This window comes from Podarcis filfolensis (assembly GCF_964270895.1).
Source record: "Podarcis filfolensis genome assembly, chromosome: 17".
Lineage (NCBI taxonomy): Eukaryota > Metazoa > Chordata > Lepidosauria > Squamata > Lacertidae > Podarcis > Podarcis filfolensis.
Window position 1 is genome coordinate 30,189,263 of NC_139621.1, and position 15,297 is coordinate 30,204,559.

The 15,297-nt window shown below is 41.5% G+C and overlaps 1 protein-coding gene and 1 long non-coding RNA gene across 28 annotated transcripts in view; one reads left to right on the forward strand and one right to left on the reverse strand.

The window, feature by feature from the left end:
- Positions 1 to 15,297, forward strand: part of NRG1 (neuregulin 1) — a 503,801-nt gene that overhangs the window by 463,056 nt on the left and 25,448 nt on the right. For 23 of the 25 annotated variants that reach the window (XM_083593317.1, XM_083593316.1, XM_083593320.1 and 20 more), the window contains one exon: positions 11,733 to 11,859. In XM_083593317.1, coding sequence (XP_083449443.1) covers positions 11,733 to 11,859 — 127 coding nt within the window. Of the gene's footprint in view, positions 1 to 2,110; positions 2,454 to 11,732; positions 11,860 to 15,297 lie in introns of those variants that run through there. The other 2 variants (XM_083593314.1, XM_083593313.1) reach the window with 2 other exon arrangements.
- LOC310753036 overlaps positions 1 to 15,297 on the reverse strand; it is a 76,350-nt gene that overhangs the window by 35,179 nt on the left and 25,874 nt on the right. The gene's annotated exons all lie outside the window — the stretch shown is intronic.

The following is a 15,297-nucleotide window of genomic DNA, read 5'->3' on the forward strand; positions in this document are numbered from 1 at the left end:
CTTTTGGCAGGACATTTCTGCTTCAGTTATGGATTCTGCTAACAAATATGAGTTTTGACTGCCTTAAATTCATGCTGTTTTGGCTCTTATGGCAAACTGAGAGATATGTGTGCTCTAGGCAGTTAAAAAAAAACATTTTGGAGTTAGAGTACTCAGAATGATCTATCCAAATATGAGTACCGTGGTACCTTGGTTTAAGAACAGCTTAGTTTATAGAACAACTTGGATTAAGAATGCTGCAAACCTGGAAGTAGGTGTTTTGGTTTGTGAACTTTGCCTTGGAAGCAGAACATGTTCCACTTCCTGGAGTCCCCCACTGCTATGGGAAAGCATCCCTTGGTTTAAGAACGCTTTGGTTTAAGAACGGACTTCCAGAACGGATTAAGTTAATAAACCAAGGTACCACTGTATTTATCTTCTTACGGAGAGATAAATGCATGCTCATCATCCTTCCAATTTTCTTTTCCCCTCCTATGGTGCTGCCACCCATCACATACAACATATAAAGAACTATTATTATATCACACTGTTGTTCTTTCTGATGATGTAAATTGTTATTTTAGGTAGAGTTGACCATCAAATAATTTTAGTAATAGAATAATTTCTATATTCATTTCTTAGAACATGATACAAAATCTGCAGATGATTGGTTTTGGTTTTTTAACCCAAGTGAAATGATCCATGTCCAGCTTTGGGAGAGAGAAATGTTTCTCTTTTCTGCTCTGTTTGACCTTGTTAGAATTAGGCTTTTTAAGACTCGAGAGATAAGATTTGATTCCGTTCAGAATCTGTAAAGGATGTCTTGTCTGATGTAGTAGTAGTGTGTGTGGTTTAAATAAATAAAAGATAAGGGTCTTTTCTGAACACTTGTTTCTCATTTGTTATACTGTATTGGCCCGAATATAAGCCGCACCTGAATATAAGCTGCATCTTTAAAACTGGAGTGGGGGGAGAGAAAAAATTCCTGAATATAAGCCACTCCATTCCTCGCTGCTCATGGCTGCAAACTGTGGGGGGTGAGCTGCACTGCGTTGCTGGCAGCCTTCCCCCTTCCTTGCTCTCTCCCTTCCTGGCCTTGGGGGAGAGGAAGGGGGACTGCGCGTGGGGCGGGCACCACTTTGCCCCGCTCCTGGCGCTGTTTGCCCTGCGCTCCTGGCTGCATACTGTAAGGTCGATGTGGCCCGTTCATTTGAAAATGTTTGAACAGGGGGGAGAAAAAGGGTTAAAAATATAGACCAATAGGAAAGCCGGAGGCGGAGCCTACCTGATTATAAAAGGGCTTACCCCGAGGTTTGAGTTGGTTGGTTGGTTTTAGTGGGTTGATTACTTGAGCAAGGCAGTTGGAGAAGCAGTTGGCAGGCAGCTGGAAATAGAAAGACAGGGCAGTGGGTTCTTGAGTGAGGGGAGGTAGAAGAGATAGAGAGAGGAAAATAAGGCCAAGAAAGTAAAGAGTAACAACATTTGGAATGCCGTTAAAGTTTGTTTGTGTCTGAAATAAACTACAGTGGTACCTGGGCTTAAGTACTTAATTCGTTCCGGAGGTCCGTTCTTAACTTGAAACTGTTTTTAACCTGAAGCACCACTTTAGCTAATGGGGCCTCCTGCTGCCGGAGCACGATTTCTGTTCTCATCCTGAAGCAAAGTTCTTAACCCAAAGGTACTATTTCTGGGTTAGCGAAGTCTGTAACCTGCAGCGTATGTAACCTGAAGCATATGTAACCCGAGGTACCACTGTACAGTCTTCTTTATTAACTTGAGAACCTGACTGAGACTGAAGTGATTTTACCGGGGAGGACCTGGTTGGTGGCAGCGCATTAGTGGTGTACGGGTCAATAGTCCGTGAGACGACTGGGGGCTCCGTACGAATGCCACAGTCACGAATATAAGCTGCACTTTAACTTTGCACGTTTGGAATTTGGGGAAAAGGGAGGCTTACATTCAGGCCAATATGTAGTACTAAGAGTCTTCTTTCAGTATTGCTGTTCTGTTGAAATGGAAGTATGAAAATCTTTCTAGACCCTTGTCATGGTCAGACCATTTCCTGGTGAGACTTAGGCTTGCAGCTGCTTCTGCTCTTCCTGGGTAGTTAAAATGGTTTGTCTCTGAAGGTTGATGGAATCTGATAGATTCTTTAGGGTCTTTGGGGAGTTTCCAGCTAGCATGGCAGGCACTCTATCAAAGCCCTAGTTACTCTGTAGAATATAGAAATGATTCCAGTTGTTTCACAATTACTTGCAAGTGCTCCCACACACAGTGCACAGAGTCTTGCTCCTAATTTACTAGAGAGCTGGGGGCATTGAAGCAGATAAGGAAATGGCTTGAATCCAAGTGGCAGAAAATATCATGCTGGCAGAAACACAAGTAAGAGCAAATTGCAATCACGCCTACTTTGTGCCACCGATGGCAGAAAATCAATATTTAGCCTCACCATGGCACCTTCAGGAGACTGTCAGGTGGGTCTTTTCTCGGTAATTCAGTACCTACTTGGTCTTGTTTTAGTCTGTTTTTATACTGATTTTTTTAAATTGTTGCTTCTATCTTGTAAACTGACTGGAGAACTGTCTGGTTGAAGCTTGGTATGTACAGTGGTACCTCAGGTTAAGAACTTAATTCGTTCTGGAGGTCCGTTCTTAACCTGAAACTGTTCTTAACCTGAAGCACCACTTTAGCTAATGGGGCCTCCAGCTGCCGCCGCGCCGCCAGAGCACGATTTCTGTTCTCATCCTGAAGCAAAGTTCTTAACCCGAGGTAATATTTCTGGGTTAGCGGAGTCTGTAACCTGAAGCGTCTGTAACCTGAAGCATCTGTAACCTGAGGTACCACTGTACATGCAGAGGATAGATAAGACTGTCTTGCAGTCCCAGCTCACGGATGCTTGAAAATGGAACAGAAGCATTCCAGCAGCAATGCAGTATCACAAATCAGGGTCTTAATCTGGCATGACAATGACGTAACCATGCTATTATAGGAACATAAGCCGGCAGAAATTATAAAGATCAGGATGTTAGTGTAAGTGAAAGTGAGAAGCATTAATTTCATTGTTGTTTAGTGTATGTTTTTAATCTTTATTGTCTTAGCATATGCAGCTGCCACCATATCTTGCATTCGTTTTTTTCCACAGAGCTTACTTATTTATGTTGTGCATAAGGATAGTCTGCTTTTCCTTATATTGGGATATATTTAATAATAATAATAATAATAATAATAATAATAATAAATAATAATAATAATTCATTTGTATCCCGCCCTCCCCGGCCAAAGCCGGGCTCAGAGCGGCTAACAACAGGTAAAAATAGCACAGTGTACCTAAAATCGCACAGTCAATTAATTAAAATACATTCTAGAATCAATTCAGAATCAAATTAGTGGCAACCATCGGGTTAGAGTTCTATGAAGATTACAGAGGGAGAGAGAGGATCAGACTGTGTCTTGGCCAAGCCCTGCGGAAAGATGTCAAGTCCCGCAGGGCCCTAGTCTCTTGTGACAGAGCGTTCCACCAGATCGGAGCCATAGCCAAAAAAGCCCTGGCTCTGGTTGAGGCCAGCCTAACCTCCCTGTGGCCTGGGATCTCCATGATGTTTTTATTTGAAGACTGTAAAGTCCTCCATGGGACATACCAGGAGAGGCGGTCCCCGTAGGTCCGAGGGTTCTAGGCCTTATAGGGCTTTAAAGGTTAAAACCAGCACCTTAAACCTGATCCTGTACTCCACCGGGAGCCAGTGCAGCTAGTAGAACACTGGGTGAATGTGATCCTGCTTTTCTGCTTATAGGCTCTTAAAACCTTTTAACCACATAGATGTGGCAGTTGTAATAGTCTCCTAAGCATGTTGGATTGCTCACTGCCCTCCAAAGACCCTGATTATACTCTTAATGAAGCTAGTGAATACCATTTATTTTAGTGAACATAAAAACAAAATCCAGATGTTAGGAAAAAGCTTTACGGTTGCCTTTTTATCTTGACGATGCTATTTCTGTTTTCATATGTAAAATATTTACTGATAAAATTGTATATTTTATTTATTTCAGGTGTTCAGCTGCCCTTAAGAGTATTTAAGTTATGAGGACATACATTTTTTAGAATAATAATATTAATAATAAATGCATTATTTTAGTCTTTGGCTGCAGTGCCCCATTGAGTTCAGTGAGAGGTCACCATGCATCAAGATCGGGGTAAACTAGGTTTAAAATATAAGCTTAGAAATAACTAAAATTTCTTGAATGGTTATATGCCTCAGATTACATTCGAGATTTCAGAATTGCTTCTTCCACACTAACTTCAGAGTAACATTAAGAATGAAGGCCTGAATCTGCTTCCCTCATTCTTTTTATACCATGTTGATTAGATTGTAAGCCTGCTGGAAAGAATAGTAGTAGTAAAATAGTGATACAGATGTGGGTGCTATCCAGTAAAGTGAAGCACCACTTTTTCCATTTTCCTTGCTGCTCACATTTGGTGGAAGTGAATGCATTCCCAAAGAAACTGTGTCTTTGGTACCAAATAATAATAATAATAATAAATTATTATTTCTACCCTGCCCATCTGGCTGGGTTTCCTCAGTCACTCTGGGCGGCTTACAACAAAAGATTAAAAATACATTAAAGCATCAGTCATTAAAAACTTCCTTAAACAGGACTGCCTCCAGATGTATTCTAAATGTCAGATAGCTGTTTATTTCTTTGACATCTGATAGGAGGGTGTTCCACAGGGCTGGTGCCACTACCAAGAAGGCCCTCTGCCTGGTTCCCTATAACTTCACTTCTCGCAGTGAGGGAACCGCCAGAAGACCCTTGGCACTGGACCTCAGTGTCCGGGTTGAATGATGGGGTGGAGACGCTTCTTCAGGTATACTGGGTCGAGGCCGTTTAGGGCTTTAAATGTCAGCACCAACACTTTGAATTGTGCTCGGAAGCTTACTGGGAACCAATGTAGGTCTTTCAAGACTGGTGTTAACATGGTCTCGGTGGCCTCTCCCAGTCACCAGTCTAGCTGCTGCATTCTGGATTAATTGTAGTTTCTGGGTCACCTTCAAAGGTAGCCCCACATAGTTGCAGTAGTCAAAGCAAGAGATAACTAGAGCATGCACCACTCTGGCGAGACTGTCCGCGGGCAGGTAGGGTCTCAGCCTGCATACCAGATGGAGCTGGTAGACAGCTGCCCTGGACACAGAATTGACCTGTGCCTCTATGGACAGCCGTGAGTCCAAAATGACTCCCAGGCTGCACACCTGGTCCTTCAAGGGCACAGTTGCCCCGTTCAGGATCAGGGAGTCCCCCACACCCGCCTGCCCCCTGTCCCCGCAAAACAGTACTTCTGTCTTGTTAGGATTCAACCTCAAACATTGCTCAACTTCCTTTCAAAACAGCCTCTGCTCCATTATCTGCTCCCTCTCATCTCAAAAGTCAACACAACCCAAATGTTTCTGGTCGTGCTGCCTGCACCATAAATTAACCTAGCCGGCCTCTTCTGCAAGTTTAGATGCTTTGCAGAGCCAGCACTGCTGCCAACTGGGTCAGTCTCAAGTCTATCAGTGAGAAGGCAATCTGGCACACGAAACCAAAGTGTTTGTCTTTTGTATTTCCTTTTCTTTTTTCAGCTTGAACTCTGAAAGGAAATCAGTCCTGACTTTTGAGTCATGTACTGCAATAAGCCACATGAAATTGTTTCAACAAGTTTACATACCCTTGCTTTTTCCTGAAGTGTCTATCTTCCAGCCCCAGTGGTTTCCTGTTTTCCTTAGGAGTTGACTGGAATCTTTAAAGAGAGACGTCTAGTGTTCATATTCTAAAACTGTATTGTAAAGCTGTGGAAATATCATCCCAGTTCAATAATCGGTTTCTTTAGGAATAAGTAATAGGGGTTGATCTTTTTCCAAAGGTAAACATGGCAGAACAGCAGATGTGAATTTTACTTTTGTGGACTAGTTTCTACATTCACACCCCTCCCATCTAGGCATCCAAGCAGCATGAGCACAGAAAGCACACATTACACACTTGCAAAAATACTCAAGAAGGATATGAAGTAGGGGTGTGTGGTCCAGGGAGAATCTCAAGGTCCAGTTAGAAGGAAGTGGAGGGCTGCAGTTGGCCATTGGCTCTGAGGTTCCCCACACCTGTCCTAGATAACCAACACTAATAGTTAATGGCATAAGCTGTACTTCATACCCACGCAGAGCTCCTTAACCAAGCTGAAATGATGTGCCACTATCTCTGTGCTAGGGACGCAGGTGGCGCTGTGGGTTAAACCACAGAGATTAGGACTTGCCGATCAGAAGGTCGGCGGTTCGAATCCCCGCGACGGGGTGAGCTCCCGTTGCTCAGTCCCTGCTCCTGCCCACCTAGCAGTTCGAAAGCACGTCAAAGTGCAAGTAGGTAAATAGGTACCGCTCCAGCGGGAAGTTAAACGGCGTTTCCGTGCGCTGCTCTGGTTCGCCAGAAGTGGCTTAGTCATGCTGGCCACATGACCCGGAAGCTGTCTGCGGACAAACGCTGGCTCCCTCGGCCAATAAAGCGAGATGAGCGCCGCAACCCCAGAGTCGGCCACGACTGGACCTAATGGTCAGGGATCCCTTTACCTTTACCTTTTTATCTCTGTGCTAGAAACATCTATGGTGGTTGAGGAGCCCTTTGCAGTGGGGTTACTGTTTTCATGCTAAGGAATTAACAGGTGACTCCCACCCGTCTAACTTGTTACTTGATTCAAAATGGTTTCTTAGTGTTTTTCCCCGTTTTCTAGAAAATTGGCAGTTCCCAAGGTTCTATATATATATATCGCTTGTTGAAAGAATAAAAGTAGTGAAGACCAATCCATTGCACGTTGGTTTCTCCAGAAAGCCGATTCTGTCGCACAATGGTTTACTCTGCGATTTAGGAAGCTGTTAAATGAGAGATGTTGGGGAGAAAGGAAGCATATGGAAATACGGTGTCACGATTTCTCATTATGTTATTCTCCTCCTCTTACTGCTTCCTTGCAACTCTGCCTGCACCTCTTGAAGTGGAGTGAGTTACAGCGAGGCGTCTGCTGACAGCAATGACAGCAGTACTTATTCACAGAAACGTGTGATAGAGTGAGCTCTTTCTTCTTCCAGTCATCTCTTTTTTTGCCAAAGGAGACACCCTTGTCTACTTACAATTCAGCAAAGGAGTCTTGTTCATGACCCATAAGTTCTGAGACTGGCACATTTTCTCTTCACTGAGCAATGACATCGTACCTTGTGGGTCTGATCGTGTATCCACTTGAAATTACACCTGACATCGGCAGAAACCCTATTAAAATACGTACAAGTATATCTTGTACTTGAGTTCACACAGATCTAAAGGTAGCCTAGGGAACATGGGGCTTTTAAAAAAAGATTAAGGCTGTATAAAAGATACTCAAAAGGTACTTGTAAGCTTTAGCAGTGCAGCGCAGTTTGTTTTGGGGGTTTTTTAAGAGAAAGAATATAGAATGTATTTCCCTAAGTTAAGGCACAAAAAGGTCAACAATGCTTCAGGTAAGCAAAACTTTACCTTGGTTGTTTTTTTTTACAGAGAATGTATTATGATGAATTATTAAATTGGTTTTATTCGGGAAGTTGTTAGGTGCTCTGTTAAAGGCAGAGGTAAAGAAATATTTAGAAGAATAGATGAATTATTATTCTCTGACATGAGAGCTCTTTTCATTTCCTTTTGGTAAAGTACAAATCCTTCTGGGATTTTCTGGCTGCCTTAAAAAATTATACTTTGAAAATCTAAAAAGAGAGAGAAAGAGCTGAGTAAAAGTAAAATTGTTACTTGTGACATTTCATTGTGCGACACTTGAGACAACTAGTTAGTAATTCTGTATTTCTAAATATTTAGAACTTAAGTTTTCTTCTTTTGGAGTGACTATGACTGCTTTGCATAGATTCATGGAAAATAATAGCCTAGACCATTGATCTAAAGTCAAGATCAGTGCTATTTACTCAATTTCTGTTTGGAGTGAAATTATTCGTTCTAATTTAGAAGGATGTTTTTTATCACTTTGTCTCAGTATTGTTTCATTGATACTGTTTTGGAGTTGTTAGCAGTTGAAGTCAGACTAATGAGGTCAAAAGAATCAGCATTAAGGGGGTATTAGTAAAAAAATAAAAAAAGAATTGCATAGAGGTGATGCATTGATGTTATGTAGAAGGATTTCTGCTTTATTAGCCATGTTAGAAAGTATTGAACTTGGTAATGTATCAGAGTTGGTGCAGATTAATTTAGGTGCATGTAGCACAAGTCTGTGAAGGATTTAAGTCTGAAGACAACAAGGCAGCCACTTAGCAGAGGTTTACACTATAAACTTGCATAGATTTCGTACCACTTTAACAAACACGGCTTCTCCCAAATACCGTGGGAATTGTACTTTGGTGGGGATGCTGAAAATTCTCTGGTGGAGGCCCTTGGCTTACATCACAGTTCCCAGGATTCCCTAAAGAGGGGGAATGACTGTTAAACCAGCTTTGTCTGCAGTCTAGATTTGTCCACGAGTTTGTACCAGCTAAGAGCTAATTGTTACTCTGAAACTCCCAGGGTGATCAGTTCTGATCTCACAGCTGCTGGAAGAAAAAGTGCAAAGCAAGAAGGCCGCAGCAATTATAGATAGCTCTAGGCATGACTCTTCTACAACCATCCTTGTAATTCAATTTAAAGCATTCCATTAGCCTTTGTGGCAGTAATAAGCTTTGTCTGCAGGAGCTCAAGCAGACAATATTGCTTTTCTTTTTCAAATTAATGCATTCACTTTCTGAACTGCAGGGCGTCTCCAGAGTAATAGTCTGCTTTCAGGAGGAAACATTTTAGAGGGTTAAAGTGGGAGGAGTGGGAAATGGAATTCACATGTGATTCTAGGTAGGCATATGCAATAAATATTTTGACATGCTCAAACTTCTTAACACAGCCTGTGGATTATTAAACCAATATCTAAGTAAAAGGAGAAAGAAGATTATATTAGGAGAGATTACTTTCCAACCTGGAGTTACTTAACAACATCTCTTCCACATATTGAAGATAAGATGTGGAGTTCCTTAGAGGTCACTGAGTCAGGGAAGACCTCCTGGAGCCTCTCCCTCCTAAGGGCTTAACCATATGCTTGCTGAGCGATTCTGCAGAACTACGCAGAAGCAATGCCAGCCCCCAGACTGCTAAACCTTGGAAATCAGTAGTCCAGTGATCTGGAGAATTGGCAAATGCCTTGGAATTGGGAGCAGAGCAACTAGCAGTTCACATATGAGAGAGAGACAGAGAGCTGAGATTGTGAATAACGGCTCTCCTACTACCTCTTATTTTTCTCTTGTGTGGTGGGTGCCATCTAGACATTATCCTAGCCATGTGGGAGCCACCTATCTATGAACAATTCCTGCTGCTTTCTTGGGAAGACATTTCAGTGTCCCAGCCGCATGGAACAAGTCAGATCACCCAAGTCTTTTGTATGGGTTTGGCACGTAAACTTGTATTCCCCAAACTACATGGAATTTCCTCATTGTTGAACAAGCACCAGTGTTGAGATCATACATGTGTGAGCGCTTTGAAGGGCAATTATAAAATTAATGGTTATAGCATTGGTGGTATTATTAGCTTCCTTCCCATGTGACCCTCTTATAGCATTATAAAAATTATTAGAGGCCTCAAGCAAAATATTCAGCTATACATTAGTTTCAGCCATCTTCACTTCTGTTTCTTCCTTTTCCTTCACCAGCCTTTTCTGCCTGCTTTGCCCCTCTATAAAATTGTCTCATACAATGGCTGCATTTACTCAGAAGTGCATATGTTCAGTGGAGCATACTTCCAGGGCAGTGTGCATAGGATTGCAGACTCAACTAAATTCTTCATTGGAGTGCTGGCGATGTATTTTCCACACTGTAGTGTCTGACCATAACAAAATAATTGCAATGAGCATATTTGCAGGATTACCAACATAATTCTGTATTTGGCTATTTCCTTACAAACGGTGAAACGTATGTGAGGCCAAGAGGTTGCTAGGCTATTAAGGTCCTGTTCTGGTTCTGTATGAGAACCAATGGAGCAAGGCAGCTCCAAGGAGAGCTCCTAGTGAACAATTTGCCCCCAGAAGAGTTGGAAATGAACCGAGGCCTGTTGCAAAACTAGGGTATCTTGAAGGGCCAACCTGTCAGCCTGAAAATGGACAATTCTCCTATATTCAAGGCCTTTTTGCCTGCAGGGCTGAACTGGTGAGGTGGTGAGGCACTTGAACCAAGGGGCGGAGGACTGTGAGCCTCCTCATTCTGGTTCTGTGTGCCAGGGAGTTGTGACATCAGATTCAGTTGGTTCCTGAAAGTGTCCTTTCATACTGCTTCACGGTGTGGTACGCTGGTTTTACATCAACTGATAGGAAGAGCCTACAGAGGGTGGTGAATACAGCACAAGATATTATGGGCTGTCCCGTGAATCCGCTGGATGAAATAGCGGAAGAACGTTGCCTCAGGAGAGTGAGGAAAATTATCAGAGATGATTCACACCCTGGCCGGCACTTTCTTGATCTCCTGCCCTCAGGCAGAAGATATAGAAGCATGATTAGTCGCAACAACAGGGTAAAGAACAGCTTCTATCCATGGACTGTTAGGCTGCTGAATGAAAAGATAACAACAGGGCAACTGACTTTCGGGTTTGGTGGGTGTGCGTCAGTAAAGGAAGGGAATTAAGACTAAGAGAGCTGAGTGGGGGGGTGCTCGTGTAATCTCACTGCATACAAGTTGTACAAGTGACAATAAAGTATTTGAATATTCCTGCTTGGCAGTCTATAGTTCAGTGGATCACCAGCAAGTTCTCAGGCTGGTTCCATAACCAGTGACACCATAGTCTCCAGTTTAATGCCCTGGTCACTGCTACATCCAAGATCAGGATAGTGTTATGGGTTTTTGTTGTTGTTTTGCAAAGAAAGGAGACCTGCAAGATACCATGGGCTCATTTACACTCATTGTTTATAATATTTAAAATGTGTTATTAAAATGTGGCACCAGGAGGCGCTGTAGAGCAGTGAGCCTTTGGCAATGAAAATGCATTGAGTGTTTTATAACAATATTTTTAATGACGTTTTACAGATCATTGTAGACCCAGCCCATGTGTAATAGAACTCTATGGCTTTGCATTGTATATACATTTGCAAATTTGTACAGTGACTTTGTTACATGCAAAGCATAGTTTACCAATTATTTTAATTTCACTGTTAATTATAGCTGAACTATAGTATGATATAGTTCATCTTTTCTTTAAACATTCTCAGCTGGAGTGCTTTCCTTTGGGGCTCTTAAAACCAATGCAGTGCACCACTGGGTGTGTTTTGTGTACCTGAGCTGCCCCACTCTCCTCAAGAGAGTGATATGGGGATTCATTTAAACACACAGGTGATGACTGACTGCAACTTCTCTCCCAATCATTTTCGCCTTCTGCAGAACTCATGGAGGTGAACTTAGCTGGGAGAAAGATCTGATCACACCACTTCCTCTTTCTTTGTGACTGGTGCAGTTCTATATTTAAACACAGAGGGCTAGGTGACACAATTGCAACGTGTACAGCGGGTGTAAGTGAGGATGTAGAGATCATAGGAGTACCCAAAAATATTCTGGACAGGCTCATAGTTGTTTTTCTTTGTAATCAAGAACCTGAATGTTTGTTGCAGTAACATTTCAAACACTAAAATGCAAATGCTGTCATTCTAGTTTGACGCTGTTCTGTGCAACAATATTAACATTCCCCCCCTTTGTTTAATCTAGCCACATCTACATCTACCACTGGGACAAGTCATCTCACAAAGTGTGGTGTGAATAAGAAAGACTTCTGTGTAAATGGAGGCGAGTGCTTCATGGTCAAAGATCTCCCAAATCCACGATATTTGTGCAGGTAAAAAAAACAAAAACTTTTCTTTAGTAGAGTTGTAGCATCTATTATCAAACGCTTTTTCTGTGTTACCTGGTAAATTGTTTAACAATGAATAATTTACTTCACAAATGAACAGCAGAGTCACTGCATTTATTTAACCTCCAAAACACATTGTATTATGGTCTGGTTCCCAGAGTCACCTCAACAATTTACTAATATTAACCTTAGATCTATTGTTAGATCCAGGGTTGGTTTGGCAACAATCATGTGCATTATTGGGAGTGATGTATGTAAGTGTGGCACTTACATAAAAGGTTTTAAATGCAATTGCTACTGAAATGAAGCAACGTTTAATAAATCAGAAGGTGTAAAATACAAGATCTGTTTTGCTTCCATTTTAAACTAACCAGTACACTGTCAGCAAGAACACCTTCCAATCTTTAAGAAATGCATGCTCTTTTTAGTTTTATGGCCATCCATATTAGCATTTAATGACGGAGCTGACCGAAAACAGTTTAACTGATAATGAATTCTTATCAGACATATTATACCTGTCCTGTAATAAACACAATTAAAGTTCATCCCAAAACCAACATAAACAGTACTTAGAAGAAAATTAAAATGTATCTAATCATATTCCTTAAAAGATGACCTTTAAAAAATGGAAGTCTGCAAGCAAAGTATTATCTCATTAGCTGAAATCAATATATGAAATTCACATCCGCTGCTCCTTCCAACCTCTTGGCCACAACGTCCCCTTAATGTTACCAGGTCACAGCGCTGCAGTGATATTGGCAGATTTCCTAGTCAAATTATAGATTTCTCTTCAGAAAGGGGATGGTTTGGATTAGCATTATATGTAAAGATATCTGTGAATCTGAGAGTGAAAACCCTGCCAAATGCATCTGATTAAAGTTATGAGGACTGAGGAACAAAACTGATATTGCTATGTCAGTGTATTATGTCCAGCCAACCAGAAGACGTGGATGATCCTTTCCTAAAACAGGTTACAAAACTTTCACAGAGAAGAGTCATAGTATTACCGGGGTATTTCAACCACCCTGACATCTGATATCAGTCTAATTCTGCTAAGAATGAACTATCCAATAGAGTCTTGCCTTGCCTTGCTGACAACTTCGTATTTCAGAAAGTGGAAAGAGTAACAAGGGAGTCTGCAATCCTGGATTTAATCCTGATGAACAGGGGAGAACTGGTTGATGAATTGAGAGCAGGGGAAACTCTGAGGGAAAGTGACCGTGTCATCTTGGAATTCATAAAGGGAAGGGAAGTGAAAAATGAGTATAGGTGGACATCTTTCATGGACTTTGGGAAAGCCCATTTCAAATGGCTCAAAGAAAAGCTGGGCAGGGTTTCATGACTAGAAATACTTGAATGAGGAAATAGTTCAAAGGGGATGAGAGATTCTGAAAAGTAAATTGTGGAAGGCACTATCACAAACTGTTCCATTGAGAAGGAAAAATGGAAGACAGTTAAAGAAGCCTGTGATTCCTCCCAGGAAGCTCTTCAACAAGAGACTTAAAGGGGGCATGTGTGGAAGATAGCAAGAGGAACAGATCGCCAAATATGAGTGCACTGGAGTAGGCTGAACGTCTAAATATGGTGTCAGGAATACTAAGGCTCAGAATTAGCTAAGGCTTGCAGGGGATGAAAAAAAAACCAGCAACCAACTCGCTTATGTTTGGAGCAAGAAAAAGAACATGGAAGGACTGCAGCTTGAGGAAGATGGCAGAACTACTTGAATGTCTATTTTGCCTCAGTCATTTCCTGCAGTGGGAATTCTAACATCTTCCTACTCATATTGAAATACTGCACTAACATCTTCCTACTCATATTGAAATACTGTCCCTCAACGAGGCCAAACGTTCATCGGTAAAACACCACACATCCACATTCCACACTTCTTCACACATTAAACGCTCACTTCCATCTGATACTCATGTTTCTTTGAGAACACTGTCCAACCATCTCATCCTCTGTCATCCCCTTCTCCTTGTGCCCTCAGTCTTTCCCAACCTCAGGGTCTTTTCCAGGGAGTCTTCTCTTCTCGTGAGGTAACCAAAGTATTGGAGCCTCAGCTTCAGGATCTGTCCTTCCAGGGAGCACTCAGGGCTGATTTCCTTAAGAATGGATAGGTTTTATCTTCTTGCAGTCCATGGGACTCTCAAGAGTCTCCTCCAGCACCATAATTCAAAAGCATCAATTCTTCAGCGATTAGCCTTCTTTATGGTCCAGCTCTCACTTCCATACATCACTACTGGGAAAACCATAGCTTTAACCATTTTCTTAATCAATAGGTATCACCATTTCATGTCCACTTTTGGTTGCTGCAGAGACAGACCCTATAGCATAACAGGGGAACCAGCTGGGTCTTTTTGAGTAATATGTGACATGGAAAAGTTAACCAAATGTTGCACAACCCCCTTGGCATGAATGGCAAACTGACATTTGATTTTAATTGCTTTCTATTTCTTTCTTTATGTATTACTTCTGCATATGCTACATATATACTTGTGTCAATAAATTGGCAAGAGTGCTAAATAATAAAAGAACAACTGTACAAATTACAAAATATGGGGGCCTTGTCACATGGAAAAACCTCTGTGTTGTTGTTAAACTTGAACTTGTCTCCGAAGTTTCTAGGGATGTATATTTTATATCTAAAGCCTTTTCTGTCCACTTTTTGCATCTGGTAAATTAGTAAACATGTCACAATAAACATTATACTGTAAAATTAGCCTGTTGCAGCAAAAATAACCAAGAGTCCAGTTATGCACCTTTATCTGAAGAACTGAATTCCAGTCTATGAACGCCTGCAATGCAACAATTATGTTAGTGTTTGGTGCACCACTCAGAATATTTTATTCGTTTCATGCTGCAAGTTGCTTCATGCAGTTTGCAAAATATGACACATGTTCTATAAACAAGAAGCCTACTAATTTGATGGTACCACATGAAATTTTGTCTGTTTGCCGCAACATATTTAGATAGCTTCTCTTTTTATCATTTCTTTATAGAATTGAAAGGAAAGGTCAAAATACCTTATTTACATGTTGGAAACCCTATTTGGGAGTTAGTGATTTTTCACCAATTGTGTGGGAAGCCTTCAATCTCATACTTTCCAGAGTTCAATTAGTGTCAGCATGACCATAGATAAGAACAGTGCTTTTTTTCTTTAAAAAATGTTTAGGGGTACTCTCATTTTCCTACCCATATTGAAATACTGCCCCTCAATGAGGCCAAACTTAGATTCACAAAATGTTTAGGGGTATGCGTACCCCCCAGGAAAAAAGCACTGGATAAGAACATAAGAAAAGTTTTCTGGATCAGGCCTGAGGCTGTCTAGAAGGGGGCTCTTTCATAGTTTGAATCCAGACATCCATTTGACTTTTTCTGTACTTGTTCCAAGGCATTATTTCTGTCTTGGGTTCAACATAGTAC